This window comes from Haliotis asinina, chromosome 2 (genome assembly GCF_037392515.1).
Source record: "Haliotis asinina isolate JCU_RB_2024 chromosome 2, JCU_Hal_asi_v2, whole genome shotgun sequence".
Lineage (NCBI taxonomy): Eukaryota > Metazoa > Mollusca > Gastropoda > Lepetellida > Haliotidae > Haliotis > Haliotis asinina.
Window position 1 is genome coordinate 28,799,312 of NC_090281.1, and position 21,462 is coordinate 28,820,773.

Consider the following 21,462-nt stretch of genomic DNA (forward strand, 5'->3'; position numbering starts at 1 on the left):
ATTACATTAAGATATACACAGGAATGAATCATAAACCAACTCAGGTTCTACAGCTAGTACAGTAAGTTACCATAAGTTCAAACCGATGGATCATATACTCCAAACTGGGGGCGGTGGGGTAGCCAAGTGGTTAACGCGTTCGCTTGTCACGCCCAAGACCCGGGTTCGATTCCCCACATGGGTACAATGTGTGAAGCCCATTTTCTGGTGTCCCCCGCCGTGATGTTGCTGGAATATTGCAAAAAGCGGCGTAAAACTAAAATCAGTCACTCACTACTCCAAACTGGGTCTTCGAATTCTTTGCGCAAGCGAATATATCTTATCATACGTTCAATATCCATCACCTTACAGCTTGTAATTACGCACAGGTGCAATTCACCAATCCCAACCAAACAAATAATATTTCTCGAGCTTAATCATGTATATTGAACCCGCGGCAAATTGTTTAGGTAAGTTAATAAGTGCTTTAATAAATTATGCTGATTTGACCTATGTACTCTGACGCTCTGTTCGGTGTTTCTGTTTTTGTATAGCAGTGCCATTTATGTTCTGCTTGAATTGTTCATAGCCTGGTCCATCCGTAATATTCAGGCTATATTTATGTCGACCACGTCGTGATGTAGTGAAAACGTAAAATAACATTCATTCACATAAAATGAGGTGATGACAGACTGGGGCAGAAAAGTCCTTTAAAATGAAATGTCGTACAATAAAGTGGCCCTCGCGGGGTCTGTTTGGTCAAAGGCAGGTGTGTCCATGCAGTTGTGTCATATCGCTTGGGGCATATGACCGAGTTCGCAAAGCCGTTCACATCGATGAGATGCTCCTTCATCATAGCGTGATAGTGGTGTCAGACTTTAGCCTCCAGACACCTCTCGCTCACTGTAACGCTTCGGAGTTGACATGCTGTCTGGCAGTATCCGTAGTAGACTAATGCTAAGCCTCAGAATATGTGCGATCTTGATAACAACAAATAATCCATTTTAAATTGAAAAGGGGCACCAGTGACATCAGCACCTGAGGAAATCTAGACTTACATCATTTAGGGGTTTAGCATTGCGGGTACGGCAAAGCAGAAGGGAATAGTGTGGTTCAGGGACTTTTGGGGGCTATATCTGAAGTTATTTCAAGAGCGAGATCTGTTGGTACGGTTTTGCTTTAAATAACAGTGCTTCGTGAATATCAATCAATATTACATATTTCTGAAAATATCCAGCCTCAACATAAGAACATTAAAACATTCGGAGGTCGGCATGAAAAGTTTAATGGTTGATATCTATCTATCTATCTATCTATCTATCTATCCATCTATCTATCTACACACACATATTGGTATGTTTGATGTTTTGACATTTCATTTCAGTGAAAGAATTGATTTCATACTACCTCAATGACACTGAGCATGTCTCGGTTAGACCGTTGGGTACGCTAAAACAATACCATCAACAAGAAAAAGGCTTTAAATCTGCAACGACTGGACTATATACCTATGGACTGTTTATTCACAATTGTCAGGATTAGTGAGTGTTAGTTTTACGCTGTTTTCAGAAATATTCCAGCAAAATGTCACGGCGGAGGACACCAGAAGTGGGCTAGCTTAACATACCGTATCCCGGTGGAGAATCGAAACCAGATCTTCGGCGCGACGAGCGAACGCTTTAACCACTAGATTACCTCAGAACTAAATTCAACACCATTAAGAAAAAAAGAATACAACAACACTTTCTTAAGAAAAATGCATTGGTTTCATAGAACATAATATTATTCCGGAGAAGGAATAATGACCTGATATATGAGACAGTGCTTTAATTGCTTGTTAGCAATGTTGGTTTCGGTTTCCATTATTTTCAGTATTCTCTATTTCCTGTAAAAGCTGACCCGCGGTTTTGCACTGAGACCGATGCGGGAATGTCGTGACGCATGCACCGTGACGGCATTCCTTCCGTGTCGGCGTGGTAACACTCCTTCGTCAACCACCTCAGGGCGGTGAGGGAATTAGTTACTTGTCATTACTGTCTTTCTCCACAGTCGGTCAGTAGCGGCAGGACGTATCGGATTTACTGCCATCAGTGTTCCCCAGTCTGAACGATTACTTAATAGCCGCCACATAGTTTCTGATCCGGGGATAGCGAGTTGGTGAGTGGCTATTCTTCGTATTATATTCGTGGGTGTGTATACTGTATCGTAAGGCCGGTTGTCATCAACCAGTTGGACACGCCCACTTCGCTTTGCTTGTCCTTTCTGAACAGGGGAGAAAACTCGTCCGCGTCATACAGCACATTCAAAATGGCGGCTTTTCACTACAATTACGCGATTGTGTCTCGTATCCCCAACAGTTTCAAGGAAAGGGCAATAACCAAAGATAATTGCCAGATTGACTTAGAGAAGGCGAGACAAGAGTACAAGAATCTACTGAGTGTGCTGCAGTCATGCGATATAAACCTGATCGAACTTCAGGAAGATGAGAAATACCCGGACTGTTGTTTTGTTGAGGACACGGCAGTTGTGATCGGGGGAACAGTTCTCATCACTCGCCCAGGCCATCCATCGAGACAAGGAGAGGTGAGTTCTGCACGTGTTATTGCTTCCTTGCTTTATTGGGTTCAGATGATACATTTGAAGTGGGTGGTCGTTTTCACTTTTGAGCGGGTAGGGCTCAACTGTGACTCACCACATGAAAGTAGGTCAGGCGCGTCCATAACAAGCTCGAAGTAGGAAATGCCTACCTGCTGACGACCGGACAGTGACAATTGGAGGACGTCCGTCTGCTGGGCTCCACGAGTTTCTAAATTGCACTGATACTTTTATAGTTCGCTTGCCCGGTCGCTTTGTTAATATAATATAATGGATATAATCTGTCATGCTCATCGCACTCGGGAACCAGCACTTGCCCCAACTGGGTATATTTGGACGTACACTGCTGGCCCCCTGTGAGCTTGACTTTGAACATACTGAAAGAGGCGTGAGGGTCCTTATTGGGTTAAAGTTGCCGGTTTAAATAATAGCTTTTATAAAGATTATTCATGTGTGACATCTGTTCATAACTAGGGCTGTGACAATATAGATCTATCGTAGTATCCATAATCGTGATACTTTGTCAGACGATGGATACATAGATGTGTTTTTCATATTGTGATACATAGTGTTGCCCATAAAATTGTTAATTTTTCACTATGCTTATGTAAAAATGTACACTGGTACTTCATGTGAAAATATACATTTTTAAAGGAAATAGCTAAAGATAGCATATCATGATTCGAAACCTATGTATAAAGATACTGCAAATGGCAGTGCAATATGTATCCTATCATGAATCGTGTGAATTTTCTGTATCGTCACAATGCTGTTCATAACTGAGTACTTACAAGCTACATGATGCTTGCCTGATGCTTTTCAACAATTGATGTCCTATTTTTGTTGCAACTGCATAGAAAATCTCATGTTTTTTAGTTGTAAGAAGGGGTGCAGGAAGGATGGTGGTTGTCAGATATTGTACATGTAAAGTGAGCTATTTATTTAGCCAGTCATGGTGTTTGTTTCATAAATGAATTGAGATTGCTTGCAACTGACATAAAACAATGTATTTGTTTTGATTTTTGTTTTCTTGAGAGTATGTTTACACTAGCGCTAACAGTTTGCTCTTTACTTATCATAGTAGCACCAAAGATTATCAACATAAAATATAGCTAGATCTGATGAACCAGAAGAACCATCCAGTGAGTGCATTGATAATTTGAAAACACAAATTACAGTAATAAAAACATAACCAGAACCATCTGGCCCCATGTTATATAAAAGACTGATGATTTTGTATTTTAGATATTGGTTCATGACAGTTTTACTGGCTATTAAAGTGTCAGGGCGCGAATTAAGAGATCTTAACCTACATGCAACTGACGCAACTTAGGATCATAAAACCTAATTCTACTGGCCAAATTCCAGTGTAGAAAGAAAATGTGCTGCCATAATTACGCTTGTGTTAGTTTTATTGGTGATTAATTTCTCGAAACTTGAGTTGCACCTAGTGCAAGTTAGGCACATAGCTAGGTTGCACTTTGTTAAAATGTTATGTTGGGATGCACAAGTGCAATTAGCAAAGCACTATATTGAGCCTTGTGTGTGGAAAGCTTTGCTTAGCTACTACTGAGTAAACATGGTAAAGGTCATAAATTGTACTGACAACTGAATAGTAGCACACTCATTAATAATCCCTGTGACAAGTAGAGGGGTGGAGGGGTAGCTTTGTGGTTAAAGCATTAGCTTGTCACAATGAATGTCCAGGTTTGATTTCCCACTTGGGTATTATGTGTGAAGTCCATTGCTGATGTCCCCTGCCTGTGATCTTGCTGGAATATTACTGAAAGTGGCGTAAAGCTAAACTCACTCACTCACTGAAGAAGTAGTAAATGTGCTGAAACAAAACAATGGAACTTAAAATTCATTTCAGCACCTTCTTATGAGGCTGTGTCAGTCATTAGTCGTGTGTCACTGAGACAAGTATTTGCTTTTTGTGAAAATATGTCAGATTCACAACCTTGTGATGTCACTGTTAGTCTTACACTCTAACAACCTAGCTTACATCACATAACTGGGCCAATACTGGCTAAGTGAAGCCACAAAATCAGGCCCATTTAAAGCATTGCTGAGTTGGGCCTGTACTATTTTACCCAGTGGTGTTGCACTGGACCAGAATAAGTGAAGATGTATGGCCCAGTACATATAATGGTTGCACAGTGGCCCTTTACAGTTTGGACGGCACTGGCTAGGTTAAGTTTAGTTTATGTAATCAAAACACGCTGATACCAAAACAAACTATGGAAATAGAAGAAAACACAAGTTTATCCATATGAGTATTATTCATGAAACAAGATGAAAACATGATACATTATTCCTTGCCTTGAACTCGGGTGCTACTGTATACTTGTTCCTGATTTCTCGTGTCTTTTGCATCACCCATTCCTGTCCATACAAACAGAGTAGTTTACCATCACTTCTATCAACTAATTCATTCTTATCTCCATTCACATCATCATCATCATCATCATCATCATCATCATCATCATCATCAAGTACAACATCATCAATAGCATAATAGTAATCATCATCACTGTCATGCATAGCAATTAGCATAGCCACTGAGGAGACTAACAGATAGAGAAATTTCAGGTGTGCCATCATGCTCCTTTCAGTATGTTTTTCACAAATGCATGTTAAAGCCCATTCTATTTTGTTCTTGATGATATTGCTGAAGGAAGGTTAAAAATTCAATTCCAATGTTAATCTTTCTTTGAAGTATTTTCAAATTTTCATATGCTTCTGACTTTTTGAGCCAGTCTCAATGTTTCGATGTTTAGTCCAGTATGACATGATTATCAAACAATACTATAATCTGGGCCAGATGCTGAATTGATGATTTTGAGCATGTTGAATGAGGCATGTCAAGAGTTATTCATGATCTAACGACACGACATGCATACTGAATGTCATTCTTCAAAGGCATTTTGAAGTTGGCATAGCAATACAGGACAAATTTTATGGATGGCAACTTCTTGAGTTTATTTTCACAAAAATAAAAATAAAATATTGAGGCATTTAGAAGTTTGCGTAGCAATACAGGACAAATTTTATGGATAGCAACTTCTTGAGTTTATTTTGTTCTTGAGCTCTATTTTGTTGTGCATTATCATAATTATGCCAGAACCATTTACCAATGGTAAAAATTGATGCCAGTACTGGATCAGTTATGTGATGTTAGCTGCGAAAATTGGAAGGGAAATGATCAAAAAGTCTTCTTATTTCTCTTCTGACCTCTGCTTTTGACATTTAAGCACTGATAAAAATATAACAAATATGTAAAAAGTCACAAAAGAACATATTTCCTTGCATATTCATAACACATCACGCTAGCTTGTTGTAAGAGGCAACTAGTGGCATGGGAGGGTCAAGCTGACTGATTTGGTTGACATGTTGTGTACGTAGATTGATGCTCTTCACTGGATTGTCTGGTCCAGGGTTGACAAGACATCTTCTCCAACTCAAGTTTGAGAGTGCAAAATCCAACAACTCACCACCAACATCAGTTTCAGAGTTGTCAAACTGTTTCTAATGGCATCGGTTTCTATTCTCAACAACTTTTTTATCAAACTTTTAGTGTTGTCAAACTTATGTTGTTCAGAACAACCAATCAGAGTCAATGGAATAGTCATGTTACTGCACCGATAGAGACACAGCATTTAAGTGATGCAAACTTTGACAACATATATTTGACGTTGGACAAGTTTTAAAATAGCAACAACATGTGTTGTCAAACTTTAGTTTGCCACATGAAGGTTGCTTTAGACAACTCACAGCCCAGATCATTACAGAGTTAACTGATTCAGTCAGAGAGGAAATGGAATGATGTCCTTGTTTTGTTTAGAAGTAAATAATGATCACACGTTTAGATGAGAACCAGTATTTGTGCATGCATGTGATAACTCGTCTGTTGAAGTGGAACAAAAATAACTCTGAAATGTGTGTAGATAATAAAGTTGCTGTTGATAGCATTTCAGGGAATATGTTTTGATTATGACTTCTTGTTTCAGGTTGGTGAGATTCGTCGAGTTCTGAAAAATGACCTTAGCTTCAATGTGATTGAGATGAAAGTGGCTGATGCCAAGCTGGATGGAGGAGATGTCTTGTTTACAGGTGAGCACTGCGACTTCATGCTTAATTTACAGGATAGTATTAGTTTGGAAACCAGGGAATATTATCCACAGTAGAGACACAAGGAAACACTGGCTCTGCATACCTGAACATGTGATCCATAGTGGAGACACAGTATCAAGCTGTATGGTGGCGGTCTGTAAATAATCCAGTCTGGACCAGGCAATCTAGTGATCAACAGCATGAGCATTGATCTACGCATTTGGGAACTGATGGCATGTGACAAACAAGTCAGCGAGCCTGGCCACCTGATCCCATAAGTCGCCTCTTATGACAAGCGTAGTCGACTTTTATGGTTGCTGAAGGCCTATTCTACCATGGACCTTCACGGGTCACCTCAGTGGAGACAGAGTTCAACACTAGGATCTGTATATCTTGGCATATGAACCACAGTAGAGACACAGGGCAACACTGGGCTCCATATATATGGGTATATGTATGGGCATAAGTCCCTACTTCAGTAGACAGGTAGAGACACAAACGTTGTCATAGACTCTCTGTATTTGGGCACATGAGCACTTGTATACAGACACAGGGAAATCTATTCTCTGTATACCTTGGTGTCACTGTACAAATCAATCTTAGCATATGTCAGTCATAAGTCAGTGTTGAGGTATGGAAGTTTTGGTCATTCTAGTGCTAAGACAGCCTTCTACACAGCACTCAGGAAAGAGACACTGGAGAATTTAACCTTTCTAAAGCTCTGTATACCAGAACATATGAGCCTTGTTAGAGATAGAAGGGGGGCAAGCCCTGTATTTCTGAGCATAAGTTGAGACAAAAGGGAACACCAGATTTGGTATATTGGGAATTTCTTTTTCCTTTCTTTATTATACTCTGTGAGTTACATAATCAAAGTACATTTCCAAAAGCTGGCAACTGAAGAACTCTACCACTTTGGTTAGTTTAATCGTGGACCATCACATGTTGTATGGTATCATAACCATGACAACACTCTTTTATTCATTTGCCTGAGTGTGTTTCTGCTGAATGTGCATCAAACTGAAGTTTTTTGTGGTTTATCCATTTTCAGGAAAAGAAATTTTTGTTGGCGTTGGCAAGAGAACAAATGAAGCAGGAGCAGGTGCCGTTGCGCTTGCATTCATAGATTATGATGTTATCCCTATCAACATCAAAGACACAGAGGTCCTTCACCTTAAAGATGCCGTCAATGTCATTGGACGTAATGAGCTGGTAGTTGCTGGGGGCGAAGGCCCAAAAATTATCATGAAGGTATGTTGCGTCCACTCTGCAGTACAGCCAATCAGGAGGTAGGCGCTGGTCAGAGAAATTGGGTTAAAACTTGCCACTCTCATTGAGAGGGGAGGTGGGGATCCTAGTTGTTATACTTATAGTGTCTGCTCATCACACTGAAGACACGCGTTCAATTATTGTGATTTATCATTACAATGATTCTGTCTTGTGTTGCAGCGTATGGATTGCTTGAAGACGTACAACTACAAGATTCTGCAGATGCCGAGCCCAATCGGGGCAGACATGCTGTACTTGAATGGCCGACTCATCCACAGAACCAATGAAGAACTCGCCAAGGAAAGCTATGGGGTGAGTTGCATTCTTGTAGTCTGATTTGATGATTGACAGTTTTTCATATTTTATCTTTTTGGGACATTTTATTTGGGTAGTTGCCTAAGAAAGATCTATCCAACTTTTCTCGAAATTTGCCATGATGTTGCCATGAATTACTTGTAGCTGAATATTGAATCATTATTTTAGAAGATGTTTTCATATCAGCAGTTGGCTCATTGGAGTAGCCTAGTTCAATTCTTCATGGGCATGGGTACAGTGTATGAAGCCCATCTCATGTGTCCTTTATCATGCATTTATTGAAATATTACTAAATGTGGCGCAAAATCAGTCACTTTTTCTCCAGTGTTATCTCAGAGAGAGCGAGAATAATGGACTGTGCTTAGTCCTCATCTAGTTCTTGAATTTGAAATATCCATACTACTTCTGATAACCTTTGTTTCCGTTGTGCAAGAGTTACCAGCCCTTGTCATTTGACTGTCATGTGACTAACCTGTAGAAAGTTGCTGACTACTAATTGCTGCCCATGTAAAATCACGTCAGGTGAGGCTTAGTTGATGGAGAGAAGTACTGAACTGTTTTTGTGTCTATGTATGTGTGTGCGTGTGTGTGTGTATGTGTGCATGCATGCGTGTCCACGCGCCGACCTATCGACTCCAGTCCTTCTACAAAATCCCTTAACAGACAGGGTATTGGATGCAGTCCATGTTACGGACTTAAACTACATTGTCTGTACAGTGCACCATCATCCCCAGCATGGATCTTGTTTTCGTACTATGACACGATAATGGAGGGCAGAGTTTACTATGGCAGTCATATCTCTATCATGTGATTATGGTGGAATGCAAAGGCAAAGGGTGTGGCAGGGGCTTCATCATGTCATAGAGACCTCTTGCTTAAAACATTGGGGTTTTTTCAGCATACAAAACGTAGTTAGAGAGAAATGATGCTTCTACCAACCCTGTTTTCAGCATGTGATCCTGACTTTATGAAAAGTCATACATTGACATGATTGTTTTCAGTACGTCAACTTGATATTATAGATGTCTGACTTCTACCAACCCTGTGTTCAGCATGTGATCCTAATGATGATATAAAAAGTCATACAATGACATCGTGATTGTCTCCAGCACCTTATCTTGATGTTATAGAGATCTGACTTCTACCAACCCTGTGTTCAGCATGTGATCCTGATGTTACATAGAATCCATACTTACACCTCTCTGAATGCCAACACAGATTTTTCATGATGTTACACAAAGATCATTCATGATGTTCTACAGAAATCATGATTACAAAGACAATGCTTCATTGCAAGATGATACTCAAAGATTATGTATTGTTGCCAGTTTGTAACACAGACCCAGAAATATGTACCGGTAATGTTAATTAAAGATCTTTCCACATGTATTTATAAAGTATCAGCTTCTGGTGCTGAGAAGTGGATGAGCTGATGTTAAGTGAATACTCTGGTGTCTGTAAGAGAGAGTAACTTGAACCATGCGATACACATGACAATGTTGTCAGTTCCTTGGAGGCGAGGAGTGGTGGGGTATCCTTATGATTAAAGCGTTTGTCATCAAACTGAAGCATTTGATTCCCCTCATAGGTATGATGTGTGAACCCCATTCTGTTCCACCATTATGATATTTCTGGAATGTTGCTAAAAGCTGCATAAAACCCTTTTCAATCACTCATCGTCCCTATGCAGGTCATTCTTCGTGTGCAGTGGAGACCAGGAGTTCTGTAGAGAGAGTGCATGGTATTTTTTTATCTCAGACATGGACAGCCATGCATGATACTGTGTTATGCATGAAGTTCAGGTATGCATGATTGTACATAACTGCCATGCATTGAATGTTCTGATGTGAGGCATGTTGGTACAGTCGGCTTTACCAAAGCTAAGTTTTGTTGTGTGGCCAAGGCTGATGTAGCCAACTATAGGATGTGAATAACAGACTTGTCCAAGTTGTTCAAGACTAATATCAATACTCATATACACGATGCCCTGCTGAGTACCCTACACAAAGGAATGTGGAGATGTGCAGAATGTTTGCATGATAGAAACCATAACCAGCCTTGACCTGTGTGATGACCTGTTGCCTTGACCTTTGACAACATGATGTCCTTGACCTTTGTAAGGTCAACCGCTTCTAGGACACTGTTGCCTCCTATTTGCATGGAATTTTGGACCTTGGCCAGCCTACCAGCCAAGGGAGATAACTGTGAACTTTGTCACCAGGAACTGCAGAAGGTACAAGGAGTTGAAAGGCATGAGGTTGCATTGACCCAGCTGAAGGGATGCAGTTTACACCGGATGCCACTTCTGATCCTCAAGCTGAAGTACCAGAAACACATTATCTCCACTCTGCCTTGATAAGATGACAGCATCACCATGACAACACAGATACACAGACACTTTTTGGTAATCTGCACGAGGACCCCTAGACTGTTCTGGATGTATTGTGACAGTGAAATGTTCTTGTGTTAGGTGAATTTTAGATAAGTGTTACAATGGCCTCCCTGTGAGTTCAACCAGGATACTGTTTTCTTCAGGTGTTGTTGATCATCCTTGTGTCCGGATGCATCTTCTATTTTGTTACAAATAAGCTACTTTGCGTGATGTTTTAGTGGGAAATATGTTATCTAGTACTCTGGCACCTTTATTACTCTTTGTGTATGATCACGTTTTAGTGGGAAACAAGGGATGTTATCTGTCATGGTGGAATCTTTGAAATGTAGATTTAATTTTTGACTACTATAAAGTTATTAGGTTTGTGATGCTTCTGTGATGAGGTGAATTTGACATGAATACAAGGTAAAGAATGCTGCCATATAGCTGGAATATTGCTGAGTGCATTGTTAAACAACAGACAAACCAACCAAATGGTAACGAATATGAGTATTGTACCTGGCACTAAACCTGACACCACACAATAAGGATGGGAATACTGTTTACTTGAATTGAAGTATTTATAAGCCTGTGAGTCTGTGACATGAATGGTTAAAGGTCACATGCAACGTAAAACACAACTTTGCAGATTCTGGTACCTTTTGGTATGCAACTACCGAAACAAATCATAAAAAATGCCAATTCAATCTATAAAGTTGAAAAAAAGCGATGAAAAAAAAGCCCGCGAAATCGGAGTTCAAACGTTTCACTAAATTCCCCCCAGCGCTGGGGGGAAAACTGGTTTCAACAGCTGTGCTGCGCTGCGTCCATAACGCATGCGCAGTGAATAGATTCGCGGAGCTTGAAACAGTATGCATACTGAGGTCGTGAGCAGTAGTCTAATCTTGGTTGTGTACACAAACAAGTAAATAATCTACTCGTTACGTAAAAAAAACATGTTGATTGTGGTGAGCAGTCTCTGTCACAGAGAAAGCTCAGTGTCTGGTTTATTCACACCTATATGTCTGCCTGACTGTCTGCTAAAGACAACATGCAATACACAGCTTCAATCATTGACCACGTGCGATTTGAACTTAACACCTATCAGACTATACGACATAATGAAAATAAGCTGATTTATGACTCGTGCACCCGAGTCCCGTCTCTGCCACATTATGTAATTAGGCAGGTGTGATACACATGACATGTTTTTTATGTCTGTGGGTTGCAAACAAACTACATCCATTTTTTTCGGATGACTGGATCTGACGGAAACTGGTGCAAACTCTTGTCAGTTTCAAGTCCTGCTTTGTACTTGGACGAATGACAGATTCCAGCCGCGCAGTAGTTTACTATCTCTACTGACATGATTTTTTTATTGGATCGAGCGCAAATTCAGAGAATATGTATTTTCCAAAACCAACATCTCTATATACATTCTTCATGGATAACAACTTCTTTTAGTGTATATGATTTTGTTTGACAACAGTATATGAATCCATACTGAAACGACGGATCAAGTACACTAAAAGAAGTTGTTATCCGTAAAGAATCTTACTTTCTTGTGACTGGCTATACTTCTAAAATGCCCATCACACAGATCATCTTTCTGTACACACAATGAAACCTAGCATATCAGCAAATGAAACAGCCAATCGGAAGCCGTCGTTTCACTTGAGTGCATATCCACCCGCTATGACTGGGTTCGGTCTCCCGAGGGCTTCGTTTCGGGGGAAGTAAGCCCAAGTACAAAATATTGCACTTTTGAATCGCGATTGTACGCTTATAATTGTGTTTATTTGTTTTTTTAAAAGCAGCAGTGTATATTATATGTCATGAATATGTGATAAATGTGTTTTAATTATGTTTGATTTTTTGGTTGCATGTGACCTTTAAGGTTGTTTTGGAATAATGCTTGAGGCATATTCTGAGTATGTTGTCACAACTTTAATTCATGAACAATTCAATTCTGAATTTCACTCCAAAAGTCAGCGATCCGAACACTGCACAGAGTAAACTGCCTTGGACCATGGTTATATCAATGGCAAATTGTATAGAAGGCCAATACAATTTTTTTCAAAAACGTTACAAAATACGTATTCTCAGATTTAATGGATTTGAAGCCAGTCAAATGGTTGATAAAAGGTATATTCTCATGAAGGAAGTGCTTCCTAGTCTACTAATGGTTCATCTCTCACTATGTGATCATTGGAGCAGAGCAGAATCGTTTTAAATGCGTTTCATGTAGCGAGAAATTCTGAACATTGGTTGGTCGGGCGGGAGAAAGAAAACTGAAAACATTTGTTGTCAGTCTTATTCTGATTCCTTGTGTTCTTTGGATTTGTGCCTGTGACTGATTAAAACATTTTAGTTAGATGAACATTTTATATGATGAGGCAGAATGTTTTACGTTTGAGTTGGCGGTGCTAGATTTAATGTTTCCTCCAGAGCGTTTCAGAAGGGTCCTGCCCCCTGCCCTTTTCTTTTGGTGCCCTGCCTTTTTTTACTGCATCTGCCCAATATTCGCTAGTTGCAACGGAGCACAGGGACAGACTGAAAGTCAGCAACTGTAACAAGCATCTTATGATCAGCCTAAGCACTGACAGCCACAATGACACCAACTTGGAAACTGTTGTGAAAAGCTTCCTGAGGAAAAAAGCAAAAGAGGCTGTAGGTTAATAATACATGAGGCTCAATCTGATCATTTTGTTTTGTTTTTTATTGTGGTTTGTGCCCTTTTCAAACTAGGGTGCCCTTTTCTGCAGAAACTTCACTCTGCCCTTTTTGTGGTCTGGAGGAAACACTAAGATTGAAAAACAAAAGTTTTGGAAGGAGGTCGGCAACAAAATTTGACGGATTCGCCAGGCGATGAAAAATGTGAAAAGCAACAATGCTGCCCTTAGATGAGTAGAGATTACTGAGTTCAGGGTCTATTAGCTATTGTTTACAATCAGTGCTTCTGCACAATGAGCATTCTGGCACTTTCTATTCTTTATTTTGAATGTAGCTCATGTTGTGATTGTGTTTGTGCCCAAAATGTTGCTTAAGATACAAAGAGTGATACCAGTAGTGCTTGTAGAGAAAAACAACTGTCTAACATGTTGTCTGTCTGTTTTTGTCCCCAGCTGCTGGATGAGAAGCTGCAGTGTACACGCCACCAGCTGCATCTTGGGGAACTGTCCAAGGCATACGGAAACATCAGTAGCTTGTGTATACTGCTTCGCATCAACCGGCGCCAGCAGAAGGTTCTGTCCAATGTCACAGATCCTGACCTGACACAGTTCCTCAGCATCTGCCAGCAGAAGTCCTGAATTGACAACCACACTACGCCTACCCTATCTAATATCCTCTATCTTGCTGATAATGCTGTCTCTCCTTCGTAGGTCTGATATATGATTAGTATTAACATCAGGAAGTTCTGCGTTAATTATCACCATCAGTGATTTGTACCAGGATGCAAAACTAGATTCATTCCAGTTAGAATGTAAGATTGGGATGATGAACTTAGGATGGAGAGCTGAGTAGGATCTTAACTATTCTGCAATTATGAAATGGAAGCTGTTACTTGGAAGCCAATGTTGTTACCTTGGTTAAAAAGTCTGGTCTCTGCTACCAAACAAAAAATATTTTACCATGATGAGGCTGGTGCTGTTGTTTGTGGGGTAGACATTTTACGATCTTGACAAGGGAGTGAGGGGAGGGGAAGTAAATTTGAAAGGATGTATTGATCTTCCAGTGGCATGTTAAATATGATAAATTACTTTGAGGCAAATAATGAAATAGGTAATATTCTCTAGGATGTGCAGGATGTTCCATGTACAGCTGGGTAGAAGACAGTGATGTTATTGGCTGGATTGACTGGGAAAACAGATGTATTCAACATACACGAGAAACTGTATATAGGATTAATCCCATGTAATCTGTTCCTTAATATACCAGCTGCCTGCTCAAATCCTTGTCAGAGCAGTTGTCTCCCTTCAGTGGCCTATCTGGATTGTGCCAAACCTATTTTCTTTGGATGGACAAATCAAGCAATTTTTTATCTTTTGAAATATTTTTGCTGAAATTCTTGTCATTTGGATAAACTAGTTTTAAATTTGAATTGTTTCAGGAAGTCAGTGTACATACGAGATAAAACAAATGAAATATGTAGAGTTTTGTACATTTAGGCACATGCTTCGTGATTGTTGTGGGTGGTGGGGTAGCCTTGTGGTTGAGGCATTCACTCGTCATGCCAAAGACCTGGGTTTGATTCCCCATATGGATGCACTGAATGAAGCCCATTTCTGGTGGCCATAGTTTTGGAATATAACTAGAAGCTGCATAAAAATAACTCACTCACTAATGTTTGTTGACACTATAAGTGGAGATGAGGACGGATGTATGGTTGCCAGTTGATTCTGATATGAATTTAGTGTTAACGCAAACAGATAGTAATAGATTCAACGATGTTGATGGCTATGCTCTGCTCTGGGACTATTCATTAATGCATGTATTAATACGGCAAGGCCATGTGACAAATTTCATCTGTTGTAACCCCACAGTATCTCATTACTTGCTGTTTTGTGATGCTATGCCATTACTTGGCCATACCATAATTCATCTGGCGCCACTGTCGTCTATCTTGCAGGAACTCACCAATAGAGTGCTGTCATGGTGATGTGTTACCATGGTGATTCTGTATCCACGTGGAGTTTACAGAGCATCTATAGATTGTTTCATTATATTGTTATATTGTGAGCTCACCTGACTTGTTCCATGATCTATTGTCTTTTATAAATTGTTCACATTGCCTCTGTTCACCCAGGAGAAAATGGGTAGCCGGCAGGATTTCACTTGTGACTATTTACCTAGCGCATCACAGACACTTTTGGGTTTAATATTAATCTGATTGTAGGCATTGAGGACATGACATGAAGCCTGGAAAGGATCATTATGAATCTTTAGCGTTATTATTATAATAACCTACCCAGCCGCAGTCGTTAAATTGTTGAAACAGTTCCACTGCTAAGACTTTTATGAAGCCGCTTTCTGGTGACTCTCATCATCATGCTGCTGAAATATTTCAAGAATAATGATGAAAAGCAGCATTAAACCATATTCACTCACTCACTCACTAAGACCATATGCAGTGCTTAAGATGCTGTCTTGTCCGTTGACTGATTGAGTGATTGGATTCTCCAGCATGCTAACATTTCATGTGATTAGGTCAGGTGAGCTACAGAGCTTTCAGCTCTATGTTTACATTGTTAATTGTTACTCGCAGATAGAAGACATATTTTTATAATTTTGTAAACAACTGCACAGTAAATGTTGACTTACTTCATGCAGTGTTCAACATCATCAACGACTAGATGGTCATTGGGCTGACAATAATGACACGAGACAACCCCTGTTTAACTATGATTCTTAGTGACAAATAAACCAGATAGTTCAGGAACCCCTCTGTCATGCCAATAGAATCGTTTCTTGTGTATGTGAGCTCCTGAGATGTTTGCAAAGAAATCGTTGTCATCAAAAAACAATCCTTGATTAAAACATTTGGATTCTTCGGGTCATTTCTGATTTGTTATTCATCTTTATTGTTTGGATGTAAAACATGATTGATACACTGTGAATGTCTGTGTCTATGTAAACTGGTGTTGTAAATTTGTGGCCCCAGAGATCCTGCAGTAGAGATTCTACAGTAAACATTAATCAGTTGAGATCTTCTACTCTGGACCATGTAGAAGAGTTCCTGTTGCAGAGATACCAAACTCTGACAAAGGTCTCCAGGATTGATCCAATCAGGTTGTCTATATTCGTCCTTTATTTATCATTAGCTTGTTCCCATTCTTCCCAGGGTGACATCGGAGGTCAGTGTTTTGCTTGCATATCATTAGCCTATATCGTTTTGCTTCGCTGTTTTATAGAATTTTTGCTCAGCTTTTGAATGTTTATGAGACCAAAATGCAACCGCATTGTAAGGTGTGAGGCAGGTCTCCTTCAGCGCCTTGATCATCTAACATCAGCAATAATTGTGTATGTTACGTCCTGTATAATTGTATTGTCTTTGATGCATGAGAAATGAACAAAAGACATGTTTTCTTTCTATGGTATTAGTCCTGGGCATCAGCATAGATGTTTGTCAGATAGGATGTGTATATTCTCACAGTAAACAGATGGCTGTGTTCAGGACACAGGTCATTTCATCTCATGGAATATGGAATATAGCATTCTGTTCGTGCTGGTTATTGCCCGTAACCACGTGCTTTCTGTTCTTCTTGAACTTTTCTCCAGGTTTCATCCAAGGAGAGAGGTCACCTTAAAGTAGGTTGATTTCTGCGGTGTTCATCCAGTGCGGAGAGAGTTGAAGGACATGGACAACATGGATCAGTTCAACAAACCTGTCATACGCTTAGGTGATCGTAAATCCCATACTACAGCACAGACTTACGACCCCCCTTACGCTATGATGGCTTTGAAGAACGCTTCTTACTCTGTTCGTACACAATCCTGTAGGATTTTATATATAGGATTAGTTGATATACCGGGATATATATTTGTATCAACCTTGTACTTTGACATGCAAGTTATACATGTTATACCATGCGCAATCCTGTAAGTTTTTATAGCAGACGGCTCCGTTCCCTGTTCGCCATATATGGGTGTACAGTTGTTGCTATGAAACTAATGATGCGGTGCAGTGTGGTAAATTTTGGCCCAAGCCGCTCGACAGTGTCTTTAGCACACTGCCCACTATATTTTGTGGGTGTTTTTAAAGGTCACGCAATTTAGCTTGCCACTATTTTCGTTCACTCTGATTTCATTCTTTGTATTGCTTGTCATTTTAAAGATATTTAGTCTTTAATAAAACATAGTTGACAGTTTGTAATTGCGTTTGTTGTGATCATGTGGATGTTAGAAGTTCTGCCGGTGTGGTTGGGGTTATGGACAGTAAACTCACTGAGCTGCTCCTGGGCCCGATTAACGCCAGAAATGCCTGGAAAATGCTCTTTGGCAATTATTTGATTATGGTTGATATTTCAGATTCAAAAGTCGTATATAATCATTCATACCATCTAGACCTAATATGGCACATGAGTAATCACGATGTATCATTTCCTAATCGTAATGATTACTCGTAAAATATTGATAAACTTCGGGGGGAAAAATCCATTGTAGAAGCACTTCTTTGAAACAAACTAGACTGTGACCCATCTGACAAACAGACAGGGTGACAGCGTTCGCGTGATGCACGGGCAGTACATGGCAGGGACCGTCTCAAAACAGCAAGTGTCCGCATCACTACTGGTCTAGGACTCAAGCGGAATTACCACAGGTACAACTCGGCTGCTTCGATTTTGAGAACACGGTCTTCGGTCTTTTGCCTCACTATTGGAGTGATTCTGGCAAAAGAAGCAAACACAAACCCTTTAACGTATGAAAGCTTGAATGTAGTATTATTGCGAGCACAAACCCTTTAACGTATGAAAGCTTGAATGTAGTATTATTGCGAGAAATAGAATTCTTACATTTGTCCCAGATCGGCTCGATGGGATTGAGCTAACAGTGCCTTACTGGTGTACGCAGAACTATGTGGGCTTGTTTTGCAGCTAGTTCGTCAGTGAAATACTGGATTGTCTTTTGTACTGCCGGATTTTCTCCGTGAGATGAGACTTTGTTTTTTATAGTCTGTAAGGCACGTTACAGGAAGTGAGAAAATCCTGCAAGTGAGCCTTTAGATTGCTCATGGTGGATGTGATGACATACCAGGGACACGCAGGTTATGGTAACTGGCGTTATCCAAAATGATAACGTTTGGTTCCTCCAGCTGATTTAAAAGCTGATGTTCGAACCAATCCAAAAATGCCTGCCCATTCATTGGTCATCACCATCAGATTTCCTGGTCCCCAAAACAAAGTCACAACCCCCAATCAGTCCCTTGCTACTGGTAAGATGATCAGGCGTCTTCCTTTGCCTGATGGTAACACTGGCGCCTTAGAACAATCTGAAGGGAGACACATCCGTGGGTGATTTTTATTCCACCAGGTTTCATCAAGGTATATATTTTGAAACTGTCTTCTTCAGCTGTTCTGAAATAAAGCTGATCGCGTGGACGGGAACACAGCTGTGTCATCTCCCATTTTGGTGTGCCTGAACCCCATTTCTACCATGGCTACACATCGAGACATTTATGGTATCTTTGATCTCATCTTTTATTTTAGCTCACGTCGGTTGGATTTGCGTTCATGCAGTTTATAAACTGCACCGAGTATGACACTCTTACCAAAGCTATCCAGTTTGTGTTTGAATTTTGACAGGACCCATGAGGCAACTGATTTGTTTACAACCCAGTCCGTATGTCAACTTAAGGACTTTACACATTCTATAGTAAACCCTGTCATAGTTGACAAGAGGTCCCCTTCCCACTCTGCAGATGTATGAAGTCGCATGTTGCCAGGTCAGTGCTCATACACGAAGTGAAAGTTCTGTGGGTGAACAAAATTATCTGTGCGATTTGAATTAAGACACATTTACGTAATTGTTTTGAATATAACTGCAACAAGGCTTCACACCCGGACTGTCGAAAAGCAGTGGAGCGTCGCAATGTTGAACACTGCTCTAATTACACCCGAGTGTCGACTGACTTGGAGAACATGCACCTGCGAGTTTATCTCCCAACTGACAGACGCCCACTTGACAGGCAGTCAGTTGACAGACACCCACTTGACAGGCAGTCAGTTGACAGACACCCACTTGACAGGCAGTCAGTTGACAGACACCCACTTGACAGGCAGTCAGTTGACAGACACCCACTTGACAGGCAGTCAGTTGACAGACACCTAACTAGATGGTTAGTTGGGTAACACCTACGGGTATTGAAGAACAGTCCACTGTCTTTGTGAGTAGAGTCGGGTAAGGCTGAAAGAAGTTCGTTACTGAGAAGTAACTCTTCTTCTCAAAATTGTTTTTACAATCAATTGCTATCGAATATAAAACAGGTTTGTCACTCAGAAGTTTGATTGTTTTTCTTAAAGGTCACATGCAACGTAAAACACAACTTTGCAGATTCTGGTACCTTTCGGTATGCACTTACCGAAACAAATCATGAAAAATGCCAATTCAACCTATAAAGTTGAAAAAAAAACGCGATGAGAGAAAAGTCCGCGAAATCGGAGTTCAAACGTTTCACTAAATTCCCCCCAGTGCTGGGGGGAAACTGGTTTCAGCAGCTGTGCTGCGCTGCGTCCGTAACGCATGCGCAGTGAATAGGGTCGCGAAGCTTGAAACAGTATGCATGCGCAGAGTCTAAGGTCGTGAGCAGTAGTCTAATCTTGGTTGTGTACACAAACAAGTAAATAATCTACTCGTTACGTCATCTTTACGTTCAGTAATCATGATGTGGAGTGCCTCTAGCAGCTTCCGGATTTTGTAGTCTGATTGGTTCTTTTCTAAGATCTTGATGCTGTTGTCTGGGACTCATGGTGGTTGGATGGAGGGTGCTTTTGATGGTCTGGTTGACAAAGGACTCCATCACTCCATCAACTGGAACAACATCAAGATCTTAGAAAAGAACCAATCAGACTACAAAATCCGCAAGCTACTAGAGGCACTCCACATCATGAAGACTGAACCAGCGATCAACAGAGATGAGGGCTACCAAATCTCACTCGCATATCATCACTTGATAAAATAATTCTGTACTTCAATCCACTTTGTTACAACACCCTACTGGCTTCCAATCTCCTATACACCGCTCCTTATTAACTTCTGGCTTCCTATCAGCTTGTGTACATCATCCCCATTAATTGTATAAACAACTCATCGTCTTCTCATCCTTGTAACAACAATTCATGTATATATTCCTCCACAATGGATTACCCTGTACCATTTGCTTGACAACGACATAGGTATCTATGTCGAAACGTCGCACTCAATGAATAAAAGAAGTTATATAGCCATAAATCATAGTCCTCATTCTACTCGTTACGTCAAAAAAACTTGATGATTGTGGTAAGCAGTTTCTGTCTCAGGGAAAGCTCAGTGTCTGGTTTATTCACACCTATATGTCTGCCTGTCTGTCTGTTAAAGACAACATGCAGTACACAGCTTGTTGTCATTGACCACGTGCAATTTGAACTTAACACCTATCAGAATATACGACATAAAGAAAATAAATTGATTTATGACTCGTGCACCCGAGTCCCGTCTCTGCCACATTATGTAATTAGGCAGGTGTGATACACATGTCATGTTTTTTCGGATGAGTGGATCTGACGGAAACTGGTGCAAACTCTTGTCAGTTTCAAGTCCTGCTTTGTACTTGGACGAATGACTGATTCCAGCTACGTAGTAGTTTACCATCTCTACTGAGATGATTTTTGATTCGATCGAGCGCAAATTCAGAGAACATGTATTTTCAAAACCTAACGTCTCTATATACATTCTTCATTGATAACAACTTCTTTTAGTGTATATGATTTTTTGTTTGACAACAGTATATGAATCCATACTGAAACGACACATCAAGTACACAAAAAGAAGTTGTTATCCATAAAGAATCTTACTTTCTTGTCACTCGCCATACTTCTAAAATGCCCATCAAACAGATCATCTTTCTGTACACACAATGAACCCTCAGCATATCAGCAAATGAAACAGCCAATCGGAAGCCGTCGTTACACTTGAGTGCAGATCCACTCGCTATGACTGGGTTCGGTCTCCCGAGGGCTTCGTTTCGGGGGAATTAAGCCCAAGTACAAAATATTGCACTTTTGAATCGCGATTGTACGCTTATAATTTTGTTTATTTGTTTTTTTAAAAGCAGCAATGTATAT

The 21,462-nt window shown here is 40.3% G+C and overlaps 1 protein-coding gene across 2 annotated transcripts; it reads left to right on the top strand.

Moving 5' to 3' along the window:
• Nucleotides 1-1,920: 1,920 nt before the first annotated feature.
• Nucleotides 1,921-17,511, top strand: LOC137273542 (N(G),N(G)-dimethylarginine dimethylaminohydrolase 1-like). Of its 2 annotated transcripts, none has more exons than XM_067806278.1 (5): nucleotides 1,921-2,562; nucleotides 6,585-6,687; nucleotides 7,739-7,938; nucleotides 8,137-8,268; nucleotides 13,768-17,511. In XM_067806278.1, the coding sequence occupies exons 1-5, from the start codon at nucleotides 2,287-2,289 to the stop codon at nucleotides 13,951-13,953; spliced, it is 897 nt and encodes a 298-aa protein (XP_067662379.1). In that variant the 5' UTR covers nucleotides 1,921-2,286; the 3' UTR covers nucleotides 13,954-17,511. The 2 variants fall into 2 exon arrangements, with proteins under 2 accessions (XP_067662379.1, XP_067662380.1); XM_067806279.1 differs by lacking the exon at nucleotides 13,768-17,511 and adding an exon at nucleotides 10,493-10,691 and having other exon boundaries at nucleotides 1,953-2,562.
• The last annotated feature ends 3,951 nt before the right edge of the window (nucleotides 17,512-21,462 follow it).

Coding starts and splice junctions, on each gene's coding strand:
- LOC137273542 (XM_067806278.1), top strand. CDS start 2,287: ATGGCGGCTTTTCACTACAATTACGCGATTGTGTCTCGTATCCCCAAC. Junction 6,688..7,738: donor AGGAGATGTCTTGTTTACAG/GTGAGCACTGCG, acceptor ATCCATTTTCAG/GAAAAGAAATTTTTGTTGGC. Junction 8,269..13,767: donor TCGCCAAGGAAAGCTATGGG/GTGAGTTGCATT, acceptor TTTTGTCCCCAG/CTGCTGGATGAGAAGCTGCA.